Here is a 14,851-nt window from a genome sequence, read left to right as displayed (position 1 = left end):
TCTAGTGAGGGTTCAATAGCTCATCACCATATATCTCTGCTTAAATTGTTAATTGTCTTGCAAGTTTGTGAAATATTTTTACCCATCTCAATTGTAAAAGTGCTTTAACATTATCTAAGGTTTGGCTATGCATATATGATTTCTTGAGAATATAAATTAATTTAACTATATGTAAGCTTTATATACAAGTGAATAACAATTAAAATTGCATGATTCATTTAGGTATTTGCATTTAGAATAGATTACATTGCATGAGATTCCACCACTTTAACCTTACCTTACTCTTTATCTTGGATTTAGCATGAGGACATGCTATTGTTTAAGTGTGGGGAGGTTGATAAACCCATATTTTATGATATATTTTGTGCTCAATTCAAGTGATTTATTCAACCCTTCACCCACTTATTCATGTGAAATTGCATGGTTTTACTTTCCCTTCCTTATTATGTGATATATGTGAAAAACATGTTTCCTATGCTTTAAAAATAATTATTTTAATTACCTTTTATTACCATTCGATGCCGTGATTTGTGTGTTGAGTATTTTCAGATCTCCTAAGGCAGGAATGATTTAAAGGAAGGAAAGGAAACATACAAAAATGGAAGGAAAGCACAAAATGGAATTTTTGAAGAAAATGGCAACGACGTGAACGCATGGATGATGCGGCCGCATGCCTAGCGCGAAAAGGCAGTGACGCGAACGCGTGACTGACGCGGACGCGTGCCTTGAGCAGAACATAGATGACGCGTACGCATGACCGAAGCGAACGCATGATAAGGAAAACTCCAGATGACGCGACCGCATGACCCACGCGGACGCGTGACAGACGCCACGCACCAGAAACTGCATAAAACGCTCCCAGCAATTTCTGAAACCCTTTTTAGCCCAGATCCAAGTACATAAAGCACAGATTAGGGGTTATAAAGTGGGGGAATGCATCCATTCAAAAGGAGGTCGACAATTATTCACTTTTCATAATTTAGATGTAGTTTTTAGAGAGATAGATTCTCTCCTCTCTCTCTTAGGATTTAGGATTTTAGAATTTCTATTAGTTTAGTTCAATTCATCTTCAGTCACAGGTTCAATGTTCCTTTAATTTATGTTCTCTTCTACTTTTATTTATTCTATTGCTTTATTTGTATTTGACTTATGTTGCCAAATTGGCTTATGACCCTTTTCATGTTAGATTTGAATATCCTATTTAATGCAATTTGAGGTATTTCAGAATTATGATTGCTTTCCTTTATTTATATAAATAATTTAGATTTTTCCCTTTTGGCTTTGGTTGATTAATTGGTAACTCTTGAGTTGTCAAACTCATCGTGATTGACAATTGTTATCTTTGCTGATTGATTTAAATTCCTATAACTCTAGTCTTTCCTTAGGAGTTGACTAGGACTTTAGGTGTTAAATTGATTTATCCACTTGACTGACCTTCATAGTTAGAGGTTGACTTAGTGGGGAGCAAAATATAATTCTCATCACCATTGATAAGGATAACTAGGATAGGACTTCTAATTTTCATACCTTGCCAAGAATTTATTTTTCAGTTATTTATTTATTTTACTTGTCATTTAAATTACTTGTCCCTTACTTTCAAAACCCCCAATTTACAAAACTCATAACCAATAATAAGAACACCTCCCTGTAGTTCCTTGAAAAGACGACCCGAGGTTTAAATACTTCGGTTATCAATTTTAAAGGGGTTTGTTACTCGTGACAACCAAAACATTTGTACGAAAGGATTTTCTGTTGGTTTAGAAGCTATACTTACAACGCGATCATATTTTTATATTTCTTTACCGATAGAAAAACCAGTTCGTCACTTGTGTTCTTAGCTCAAAAACCATGTTCCAAAATAAATTCTTTCAAGCAAGTTCAACAAATTTTTTTCCAAATTGGTAGGGTTCCCTAAAACAGCTTCTTGGAAACAAAATTATCACCCTAACCAAGTAGTCCTAATCATAAAAGAAGTGGCAAAGTATGTACAAATTCTAACTAGCATGCAACCTATCATGCAATGCAACAACTAATCTAACACTGGTATTGAGAAAGGAAATTGTTACCCATGGAGATCAGTCAGACGACCTCCCCACACTTGAAGATTGCACTGTCCTCGGTGCATGCAAAGGAGAGTAAGGTGGATGGGTTGCTACAACTGATGAGTTCCATCAAAAGATTAAGCAGATGACTTGTTGATAAACCCCATTTAGAAACTTTTCCTTTTTTCTTTTTTTGGTGGCCAACCTAAAAGGAGAGAAAAAAAAAGAAAATTAAGCCTATAATAAAGATATCAAAGCAAACAGAACATAGGCGGGGGCTAATGCCAAATAAGAGTAAAGTTCTCTACTACATGGTAGCTACAACATGTGAGTGAGAAAACAATGTAAGCTAAGTCATATCATTAAGCTTGATGCAAGAGTAAAGCCAAAGCATGAAAAGCATATTGAGCATCAAGATCAAATAAGAATTGACACAAACAAGATTAGTGAGAAGCATGAGAGCATTTGGTCCCATCCTAACTCAATGATAATGAGGCAAAAAAATAAAGAATAATGAGTTAGGAAGGACTAAAGCATTAATCTCGTGTGTAGAACAAACATTACAATTAATGCTACAAGTCACAAAGCACCAAAATAATACAAGAGAGTCTCAACAATTGAGTAGGAAAGTTCAACACCATTATTAAAATGAGAAACTTAGGAAAAAAAATGAAAACATGCTATAAAAATAAAATTGAAATGCAAAGAATAAAAGTATGCAAATGCAATAAACAAAAGAAAATAGAAGATTAAAAAAACTCTTTTTTTCTTTTTTTTTTTTTGCCGACGCGGACGCGTCATGCACGTCCACGCGTCGGTGCGCAGATTAGCAGAAGGACACGTACGCGCCAGGTGTGCGGACGCGTGGGTTAGGTTAGGCGCAGGGCACAGTGTCAGCCTAGAGTTTACCTAACTCTCTGGAAAATGTACCAGGGATGCAGGCGGCGCAATCGACGCGCGCGGGCCATGGGCGCGTGCGCGTGCATTGCGCATTCAGGCTCATGGATGCGCACGCGTGGGTTAGTTTGTGCCTTAGGCATAATGTTCGCACAGTGCAAGCGTAACTCTCGGGTTTGGTTGGGGATGGAATTTTTGCAACCACGCGGACGTGCCATGCACGCGTGCAGTGGATGGTCGAAAATGCTTGGGTCACGCGTACGCGTGCATGACGCGTACGCGTGGGTTGGTGCTCTATTTTTTCAAAATTTTTCCAAGTTCTTACACCAAACCAAGCCTTTCAAACCTCCAAACAGCTACCAAAACACCATAAAACCTTATTTAAAATACTAAACTACCAAATAAACTCAACAAACAAAACAAAACATGAAATCAAACCTATTCTACCAATATTTACAAAAGAGAAAAATAAAAAGAGTTTACCATGGTGGGGTGTCTCCCACCTAGCACTTTTTTTATTGTCCTTAAGTTGGACTTATGGGGAGTCCTTTCAAGGTGGCTTGCGCTTGAATCTATCCTTGAATATCCACCAATGCTTGAGTCTCCAATAAGCTCTATTCTTTAAGGATAATAACTCCAAGCCTTGATGGAGTTCTTTACAAACCATGGGCTCCCAAGATTGATTCTCCTTGTGCGATCTGGGATCCCACACTTTGTTTTGACACCCATCTTCTAATTGATCCTCATGAGTCCAATTGGGTGGCATGACCTTAGAATTCTCAATAAAGTGACCAAACATTCTCCTAGACCCAAACAATCTAGCTCTATACCAACTCTTGCTATTAAGCTTTGAACGTGTCACCATAATGAACCTTGATTTACAATGCCAACTATTAACCATCTCCCTTTTTCTCTTAAAGCCACAAATATTTCTAAGTTGACCATCCGTCTAAAGCAAACCATATTCAAGGGGAAAAATAAAGCTTAAGTATAAGGAGGTTACCCACTTGAATGAAAGAATGTATGGTGATGGCTTGGGGAGAGGTATTTCCAATGTCCTTGCAAGTCCTACTCCCTTGTGTTTTTCCTTGATCACTTCCACCTTTTCACAAACTTCATTAATTTCGATCCTTTATTCATGAATTTCATCCAACTCTTCTCCATCACTCAAATCATAAATGGGAGGATTAGAAAAATCTACCTCCACATTGCTTCCTATCTCATTGGGAGAAGGTTCTTCAAGCTCAAAGGATCCACCACCAAGAAGGTCGGATGCATGATCTTCATCACCAAGGGAACTCAATTCTTGCTTCATTCCCTCCAAGTCTTCATTTAAAAATTATTTTGGAGGTTGTGCACATTCCTCCTCAATAACAAGTTCAACCTCCTTGGAAGAATCTTCTATGATTTTAGCTTCCCATGGAGGTTCCGCATCTCCTAAGTCTACAACCACTTCTTCCTTTTCTTCTATAATCATAGGCTTCTCCAATTGTTCTAACACCACGTAGCATTCCTCCTTCTTTACCGGGGGTTTCCAATCTCTCCTTCATGCTGTGCTCTTCCTTGGATTCTTCACATGTAGCTATAGGAGTTCCTTAAATATTCAAGCATTGGGAGGCTAATTGGCTTACTACCTCGGTCAAGGTAGCCACAAATTGTTGCACATCCCTTTTCATTTCATCTTGCCCTTGAAGAAGAACACCAAGGGTTTCATCCATTAGAGATTAGGGTGGATAGGAGAGTTCATTATTTTGGAGAAAGGGTTCATGGTAGGAAGGTGGTTCTTCTTGATAAGGATATGGAGGTGGTGTGTCTTGGAAGTAATTACATTGGAATTCGGGTGGTTCTATGTGTAGCTCATATGGTTCAAAATGTGGTTGGTATGGTGGATAAGGATTAGGGTCAAGTGAAGGTGTTTGGTGAAAAGAGGCTTGTGAGTATGGTTGAGGGCTATGTTGAGGATATGGTTCATAGGCATATGGTGGTGGTTCTTGAAAATCACAAGGAGATTCACCATAGCCATTGGATTGATATGCATCATAGAATGGCTCTTCTTCATAGTGTATTGGTGGGGGTTGTTGCCATGAGGATTGATCATATGCATATGGCTCCTCCCACCTTTGGTTACCCCATCCTTGATGCATATCTTCGTTGTAACTTTCATCTCCTACAACATAGTTGTAATCACACTCATAGCCAAAGTGAGAATTCATAATGGAAAGGGAAAACAAGAAACAAAAGCTAACAAGAAACAATGAATCAAAGCCGTAAAACTAGCAAAAACTAACAAGCAATCCAAAAATCAAGTTATTCACAATATTCACATATATACAATAACCAATAAAATAACACCATTACAATTCCCCGACAACGGCGCTATTTTGATGAATGGATTTTCGATGGTATAGAATTTCACAAATGAATTCTCGTTGCAAGTATAGTTTCTAAACCAAACAATAATCCTTTCATACAAAAGATTGTTTGTCACTAAAACAAACCCCTAAAATTATAAACCGAAGTATTGGAACCTCGGGTCATTCTCCCTAGGAATTGCAATAAAGTATTTTTGTTATTCGTTATGAGGTATGTTTGGGGTTTTTGAGATAAGAAACAAGAATTGTAAATTGCAAAAGAAATAAACTAACAACTAGAAAAGTTCTTGGCAAGGTATGAGAACTAGAAGTCCTATCCTAGCTATCCTTATCAATTGTGATAAGAATTATCCATTGCTCCCACTTAGTTAACCTCTAACTATGAAAGAAAGTCAAGTGGATGAATTAACTTGATTCCACAAGTCCTAGCCTAATTATGATGAAAGACTAGCTTTAGTGGCATTCAAGTCAATTAGCAACTTCTAATTATCAATCAACAAAGGAATTAGATAACTCAAGAGTCACTAATTACTCTACCAAAGCCAAGAGGGGAAAAATCTATATTAGAATCTAACCAAGCATTTTGACAAACACTTGGAAGGCATAAAAGGAAAGCATAGTAAAATTGCAAGAAAAGTAAATCTACACTACTCAATTGCAAGGAATTAAACAACAACAAAACAAATCAACAATAAAGGAAATCAAAACATGAATTGCATTAAAGAGAAAATAGAAGAACAAAAGTGCATCAACATAAAAGTAGAGAATTACAAGAATTGAAATACAAAACTAGAGAGAGGAGAAGTAGAGGGACAAGAATTGATAAAGGAAAGGTAAATCAAAGCATAAAATTAATCTAGATCTAAGAAATTCTAATCTAGATCTAACCTAATCCTAATTCTAGAGAGAAGAGAGAGCTTCTCTCTCTAGAAAACTAACTTTCCCTCCCAAAACTAAAACTAAAACTAATTGGTAACTAATTTCCCCATTCCCTCTTCAATCCTTGGGTTAAATAGCATCAGAAATGAGTTGAATTGGGCCCAAAATACTTCAAAAATCACTGGCCATGAGTTGCACTTTAGTGGGTCACGTGCAACATCGACGCGTACACGTACAGTGCACGTGCGTGTCCCTAAACGCCAGGAAACCATAGCAAATCTTATATCATTTTGAAGCCCCAGATGTTAGCTTTCCAATGCAACTGAAACCGCATCATTTGGACCTCTGTAACTCAAGTTATGATCGATAAAGTGCAAAGAGGTCAGGCTTGACAGCTTTGTGATTCCTTCATTTCTTCATGAGTTCTCCATTTCTACATGCTTTTTCTTCATTTCCTCAATCCAATCTTTGCCTCCTAAATCTGAAATCACTTAACAAACATATCAAGGCATCTAATGGAATCAAGGTGAATTAAATTCAGCTATTTTAAGACCTAAAAAGCATGTTTTCACTCTTAAGCACAATTAAAGGAGAATTTACAAAATCATGCTATTTCATTGAATAAATGTGGGAAAAGATGATAAAATCCTCTAAATTCAACACAAGATAAACCCTAAAAATGGGGTTTATCAACCACCTTAAGTCAACAAATCACAACTAACAGTCCTAGAGCTAAAGGTCAGAAACCTACCTATTCAGACTGGAGTTGATCGGGGTCTCCTAAGAACCTTTTCGTATCCAAGTAAGGAGACCGACCCCAACACTCTTGGAACACATCCACTACATGTTTTTCAAGATCATCTAGTTGCTCTACCCCATACCTAGCTATTACCGGCTTTTCTTCTCAATATAAAGGGAAGCCGGGCTCGTTGTTCTCATCCAAGAAGAAAAGGTCAGACGTCCTCAATAGCTCGGATTTTGAAAAAAACTAATTCTTAAAGTCATAGAAAGATTCATCAAAGATGGAAAAAATCTTTTTACCCTGAATGGCGCAAAGAAAGCCAAGAAAAATCCCTTTTCGACAACCCGAGTTTGGTCAAAACAAAAAGGTGAAAGAAGACCTTGAGAGAAGGTCGGACATCGAGCTTCCGACATAAGAGATGGTAGATTTTCAAAAAGGGCCACAAATTCGGGTGAAGCTGGGAGAAACATTGCAAGTCCAAAGGATATTTGTCTCAAAATCAGTAAAAGGGAGTCTAATGCCTAACTTTGTAAAAAGCACTTGTAGGCATAAAAAAGGGGGAATTCCAAATTCTCTAAAGGAGGAAAGAAAATCCTCTTCTCAGGATTAGCCACAATTATTTCATAATTTCTTTCATCTTTCCTACTCTCACATAGCCTATGGTGTCTACAGAATACCTCAGCGTACTCTTTATCAACTATGGGAACAGCAAAAAGGACAGAGAAATCTACCCAATTTAGAAGGGAAGGAAAAATTTTGTTGACATGTCGTGAATGACAGACCGAGACATAAAAACTACACCTACAAATAAAAATTAAACAAATCCTCACTAAAGAGCTCGGACACCAGTACAAGAAATCGGGCAAAAGAAACTACAAGTAAAACACAATTTGAAAACATCTTTTCAAAACCAATAAAAATGGCATCTCTCCTACGCCAACAGCAGCGAAACCATTAGGGGCAACACAAACACATTCAACAGCCACAAATGGCTACAGTCCCTAAAACCTCCAGAAGCACGGTTCAAACAACAAAACTGTTCAAAACTGTTTCGAAAAAAGGTTTTGTGACAAGACAAAATCGAAAAACTCCCATCATCAATGTACATTCCCAATTATTTTCAAATACCATTCAGAACAATCTCGACAAACACAAAATAGTCAAGACAACAAACGAAAGCTCATAACAAAACACTAACCTTGATGAAGATCGAAGAATGGAAAGGCACGTAAAATAGCAAAGTCACGGATGATCCTCTTCAAGCACTCTTTTTGAACAAATCAAGATAAAGAAAATCTTGTAGAAAAACTAAAAGCATTTGTGAACCAAAAAAAGAAAGGAATTAAAGGAGTCTTCACAATAAGGGGAGTAAGGGAAGTGTTTCGAAAATGAGAAAAGTAGAAGAGGAAGAGCGCAAAGTATTTTATAAGAGAGAAGGGACAAAAAAGTCATTTCACACCCCTCTTTAAAGACGTGCGTGGATCCCAAGGGAATTGTTGTGTAACGCTCACCCCTCATTTAAAAGAGGCAACATTCAAAATTTTAAAACATGTCGAGTACCCGACTTCTTGAAGGCGGTGTTCTCGACGTCGTAACAAAATCCATAAAATGCTTGAGGGGCACCGTTCGTACCTTGGTCCAAAACACAAAAGTCAGGCCCAATAAGAATGAAAGGCCCACCTAAGGCAGTGACCTCTATCGCATACCTGATCTCTTTAAAGAGGTCGGACACGATAAAAAAGGGGCACCTTATACCTATCTAAGTAAGTAACTGTCTCCCCGAATCTCTCCAGCTATCTCTATCTCCACTAAAAGATAAATACTAACAAACTTTCAAGATAAAAGGAACAGTTATCCATCACTAAAGGTGGAACTACTCCAATAAAGGTGGTAAATAACCCTGCTATAAATACACTGATGCCCTTCGGGTATAATCGTGTTCTATTCTACTAAAATCCTGCTTAAAGCCCTTGCTAAATTAAACATCGGAGTCTCTTACAGGTACCACCCCCACCTCCTCACGAGGAACTCGGACGGCGGCACCTCTGTGCAAGGACAAGTCGGGTGCTGCCTCACAAGGAGTCTGGACCTCACGTCTAGGCCCAAGTCAACGTTTCAGGTAACACTCGGAACCTTTTGTATGTTAGAGATTTAGTTGAATAATGTTGAATTATATTTAGTAATGTTGAATGTGTTTGAATTAGGTTTGATTTGATATATTTTGGTTGAATTGTATGAAATTTTATTATAATTGAGCTTTTTTTATTTTTTAAAGTTTAATATCTACAGACATGGGTATCGCCTCCTCCAAAGAAAAAAAATAAATGCGAACCTGTGACGGAAATGGGGCAATTTTTTAAACGAAAACGGAGAACGGGGGAAGGTTCCCGCCCCCATGGAATTCTATCTCCGGGTTCTACATCAATGTCTTCTCGTTTGAAGGTATGATGTAATTAGTTGTGTTTGTATCAATTTTCAAAAATTTCTTTTACATAATAAATTACTAGACATGACATCGCTTGATCCATATAGTCGATACTATCTAATGAGATAAAGTATTGTTGTTGTATATTTGATTCATTTATCAATGGATAAATAGGTAAAATGGTCCCAGTTAAAAAATTTCAGCCTAATTAAAGTAGAGCAGTATGACTATGACTATGACTCTATTTTCATATTCAATGGCCTAAAATAGAAAACATTAACTAGTTTTCATTTTTATTTTGTTGTTTGGGCGCCATTCTCGAAAATGATCTTTTACAAAAGTACAAGTAATTTTATATCTGGATATCTCATGTAAAAAATCCTTTTATCTATCAATTATGTTTGGATAAAATAAGATAAAAGTAATTTTTTATTCATTTATTATGTGAAAAATATTTTTTCTTTCAAGGAAAAAATCTTTAAAAAAAGATGTAAATTGTAACTTCTCAAAAAAATGTTTCTTTTCTAGTGATTTTATTTTTACTATTAGAAATTTTTCAAATACATTAAAAAACAAAATAAACCCTAAAACCCTAAACCCTAATAAGTACTAAGCCAAAACGAATAATGAGAATCAAGTAGATTATAACTTTAAATATAACTCTTCTCAACAAAGGTGGTTTCCCAGCACAGAAAAGAAGTCTTCAGAATTTGGTATTGTCAATTGCAAGCATGTAGACACATGCTGCCGCAATGTGTTTGAGGTTATATCTTTACCATTCTTCAGTTCGGCAATGTTGCATCCCCTCCCACTTCCCACCTATCCTGGGGTAAAATTGGGGAGGGGGGGGCTGGACTTCTGTCATTGTTTAATGAGAAATTCATTTTAATGGCAACTTTTCTACATTAGAAAACTGTATTGTTCTAGTATGTCTCTGAATATGTCAGTTAACGCTGTGGTATATCCGTATATGCAGGCCATGAAATGAATATGGAGGATGCTTGCCTCCTCATTTTGTGATGCGCGCTGAGTTTGCTGTAGTGCTCTTATAGGCATGACTTATGGTTAACGTTGCTAAGAGCTAACAGATTGACATTTCAGACTTATTTACCTTCTCGATGTCTGTATATAGTAGATCAAAGATCTCCAGAAAATGGGTATCGTATCTTATTATATATTGGAAAGCAGGAAATTTAATGTAGATTTTCTGAAAAGCCGTGTTCCTTCTGTGGAAATTGCTTTTCTTATCCCACTCTCCCTCTCTTGATATCAGTCATGATGGTACCAATATCTTGTATTGTCTTTGTAAATGAAGCATTGTACGTGATGGAAATCACTTTTTTTGTTTTTTTTTTCTTTTTGCTACCCTTTTGCGTGAATTTTCTTTTTGTTAACCGTTATGTATCAAGCTTTTGCGTGTGAAAGTTGCTGTAAGATTACCATGTGAGACCTAGTGATTATGATTGCCAGACACATAAAGTGTACTCTATTCTTGAAACGGCTGCACTCGTCTATGCATCCTTAAAACCCAAATTTGGAAGAACATTGTACATCGAAGGAACCCTTTATTATTATCTTAAAATCATCGATTAGAAATATTCAAGGTGCTGGTTGTTAATGTTTCAAATGTGAAGAGTGTATGAAGTTAGTCTGACATCAAAGAAAACAAGAAAGAGTGAGGAGTTTATAAAATGAAAGACCCATCAATTTATTATCTTAAAGTGTTCGGTTGGATGTGGTATCTTCTCATTTTATATTTTCTCACTTAATTTCTCTCTGAGGTCTCTACGGTGGTAATATTTATTGATTATTGTGTAGTGTAGCCTACATTCCCATATTTTAGTAGGTCAACTAACATTTTATTTATACTGAGTAGGACAGGATTTATGTTCTGTTCTATTTTATTTGTACAATGAATGATTATAGAGATACATACAGAAGGAGATTATATTATTCTAAAGCTCCTTCATTGTGATGTCTTTTTGGCTGCCTTTGAAAGGTCTCTAATGGCTGCTATACATGATGTGTAGACTCCAGGCTACTAGGTCCAGAGAAAGGGTGAACAATTGCTTCAAGTTGCTGCTTGACGGAGTCGCTTGTGAAGCAAGGCATGTGTGTTGTTCCATAGCTTTCGTGCTTCGAATTCATTGCTTGCAAGACTTGAGCAGTTACATTCATTGCAATCTGTGAAATATTTCCCACTCACTCCTTCTGCTTGGGAACTTAGAGCAACATAACATGTGGTTGCCGCACCCTGTGATTTTGATTTCAGTAATTTGGATGCGATGAAAAATATGGAATCTGCAAGGAAGTTGTGAACGTTGAGTAACTAGATCAAAGTGTGAAACAACTATACCGATGCCAAAATAATTAGCGTTTGTTCTTACCCGTAATTAAGCCCTTATGAGCTCTAATAATCCCTGTCTTCACGATTCCTGGATGAACTGCATTGATAGTTACTCTAGCATTCCGTGCCTGCATCGTCACACAAATTCCAAGAATATTTAAACGGGACATGCAAAGTTTTAACCTTTGTAGCATAATGATCAACATTCACCACAAAATAGAAGTGCTAGAAGCAGAGTTTAAGTGTTATTATGATGTCATTCTAACCTTGAGCTGTCTAGCCATTTCCTTCACATGTAGAATGCTAGCCAATTTTGACTGAGCATATGCGCGTGTGCCATTATAGCTGCATTTATTATGGGGAAGAGAATTACAATGGTTAGTATCCATGATTTTGAAAATTTAGCAAATAAGAAGCAAGTGATGGTGGTACTTTTTTCCGGCGAGTATGTCATTGAAGCGAAAACAGCCTCTGTTCACCCAGCTATGGATGACAGAGGAAACGTTTATTATTCTTCCTTCAATGCCTGTCTTCTTTGCTGTATCTATCAATTTCTCTAATAGCATCTTCGTTAACAAAAAATGTCCTGCAATTAAAGTTGGAAAATAGTAAACAAATAAATTATGTGACTTTTGCTTTTTCTTTACGGTCCATCTTGAATTTTGTTGTATTTTATTTGTTGTGTCCTCTAATCATGTCTCCTTTTCTGTTTGTTCTTTATTTTTCTTTTCCCCGTCTCTTTTTGTTGGTCAATCTTCGATTCTTTGGTTCAGATAAGAAGAACAACAAAACATCATCAATAGCGGTATTACATTATAGGAATGGGCCATATAGTTTGCTTTCGTCTTGGAATCAATCAAAAAATGGCGCATGCTCTTGCTCGGTGATTGATATATTTGTTTATTAAAAATGAAGGCTAAAGTATTATCAAAGCTTGCCCCATCATAAAATGGTGGTCCTGCATAAAAAAGGATTGTTGACTATATTGCTCCTTTTCTTATTTTAGAAGGCTTTAAGCATATAAACATGTTAGATGTTGCTTGTCATTTTTCCTCATATGATATCAACTTTTCTCAGCTAATTAAGAGGTGTCTACTGATTATTAATGAAGATAGGAGATTAGATTGACTAATAACAAGGATATTTGATAGCCCATTTTTACAAAATAATTAAATACATTACTTCATAAAATATATTAGCACAATTTTGTTAAATATGTTCTTTATATGAAATAAATTATACTATAGCAGTTTGACAATAGAAAACTATTACAATCATTAATTAAGTGTATTGGAAAATAATCATTCAAAAAATTAATTTTTTATAAGTATGTTTTCTTTTGTTTGTCAATTGGTATTTTCTAATTTTTCAGAACAATAATTAATTTCACGAGAATTTGAATTTTATTTAAAAGTTTATTTTTAGTCAATAGTCAATACATTTCTTTTTGCTTATCCAAATTCATATTCTTTTTTCTTTTTTTTTTTTTTTTTGTGGAGTAGGGACTAAGATCCTTACCGAGTTTACTTAATTTGAGTCTTGCAAATTTTAAAAAAATATTGTTAATTGAACGTATTAGTGTATCTCTATTTTTTAATATACTCGATCATTGAAAAATGCAATTATATATACATATTAAAAAATGTACCTAAGTAATTTGTAGCAAATGTCATTTCAAATTTATCTTCAGAGAACTCAAGATTTGGGGAGAATATTCCTGCATTATTTCTGCAAAACAAAATTCATTTTATCCTGAATATAGAATTTTAATAGGGAGGAACAAGAATAAAAGAAAAAAGAGAGAGAAAAAATTGCATACATGAGAATATTGAGGGGAAGTTCCAAAGCTAAAAATTCGGAACAAAATCTCTGAATAGAAGCAAAAGAGCTAAGATCAATCTCCAATAGAATAACCTCAGCATTTGGTGTCTCTTTTCGAATATTCTCTATCACATCTTTTGCTTTCTTTAAGTCTCTCGCTGCAATAACTACTTTCACTCCTCTCTTTGCTAACACCCTTGCCGTTTCAGCTCCAATTCCAGAACTTGCTCCTTCAATTAATTAATTATTATTATTATATTAATACACAATAATCTTGGGCTTGATCAATTCTTGATTAATTAAGAGTAAATCAATATATAAATGATAGTAGGGAATTGAATAGTTTAATTTAGTGTGATTGAGTAGTGAACAATTTGAAGGATGAGAAAGTAATAATAATATTAATGATTTTTGTTTTGTACGTAGATTGAATGTGATATTGTCTAAACCAATAAAAAAAGAGAAGAATGTACAAAAGAGACAAGCAGCAGATATTGATGAAGCCAAAAAGAAACACCACCACATTAAGTGCACGTGCCAAACAAAATCTCTGCACTAAATCAAACTATGTACGCCCCCACCTTCAAGATCAAGAAAGAAATTTTCATCAAAACCACTCTTTTCATCATGCAAATTGAACTAAACTTATTGGTTCTTAAACTATACATATAGCTAGAGAATAAAAATAATAATATGGGTTTGCATGTATAAAGATGATATGATAGAATGCAAGATTTGATTATATATAATTACCAGTGATGAGAGCGGTTAGATTGCAAGAGGAAGAATGATGTTGAAGAGTGACTTGTTCAGCGGTAGAGTTAGAGCCAAAACCACTTGGCCCTGCTATTCCAGCTAAGTACCTTACTGTTGCCTTCATTATCCTTTCTTTCCTTTGATTCTTCTCTTCTCTCTTCTTTTCTCAATCTCTCTTATCTATCTCACCATAAACTATATGCATTTATATGCGTACACACACGCCCACACAGCAGATACGGTCTCCTTTGCAATTACCATTTACTCCTTCGCCTAATCTCACTCCTTTTCTCCAATTAACCACCCTTTTTAATTTGCCCCTGCTTTTTCGGACACAATAATTAAAATTATCTTATTTAATATAATATTTATAATTTTATATATAATTATTTTAAAAATAATTAATAAATATTAAATAAAATAATTTTAAATTATTTGAACTATTTTTTATTCTCAAACATTATTATTTTCTTATATAAGAATATTTATCTCTCAAATATTTATATAATTGTCAAAATCAGTATATTGATTATATTTTAGCAGTTATTTATATGAAAATATCTTTACATA

General features: G+C 35.4%; 1 protein-coding gene across 1 annotated transcript; it reads right to left on the bottom strand.

Moving 5' to 3' along the window:
* Positions 1-11,194: 11,194 nt before the first annotated feature.
* On the bottom strand, positions 11,195-14,459 carry LOC107632047 (short-chain dehydrogenase TIC 32 B, chloroplastic-like). Its single transcript, XM_016335687.3, has 7 exons — positions 14,279-14,459; positions 13,524-13,755; positions 13,353-13,432; positions 12,137-12,290; positions 11,971-12,049; positions 11,745-11,832; positions 11,195-11,658 (listed from the first exon to the last, which is right to left on the bottom strand). Exons 1-7 carry the CDS (start codon positions 14,403-14,405, stop codon positions 11,429-11,431), a joined length of 990 nt encoding a protein of 329 aa, XP_016191173.1. The 5' UTR covers positions 14,406-14,459; the 3' UTR covers positions 11,195-11,428.
* Positions 14,460-14,851: the final 392 nt, after the last annotated feature.

Source organism: Arachis ipaensis, chromosome B1, assembly GCF_059453495.1.
Source record: "Arachis ipaensis isolate K30076 ecotype BB chromosome B1, ASM5945349v1, whole genome shotgun sequence".
Taxonomy (NCBI): domain Eukaryota; kingdom Viridiplantae; phylum Streptophyta; class Magnoliopsida; order Fabales; family Fabaceae; genus Arachis; species Arachis ipaensis.
The sequence above is the reverse complement of the archived record's forward strand: the minus strand, read 5'-3'. Positions and strand labels throughout refer to the sequence as shown.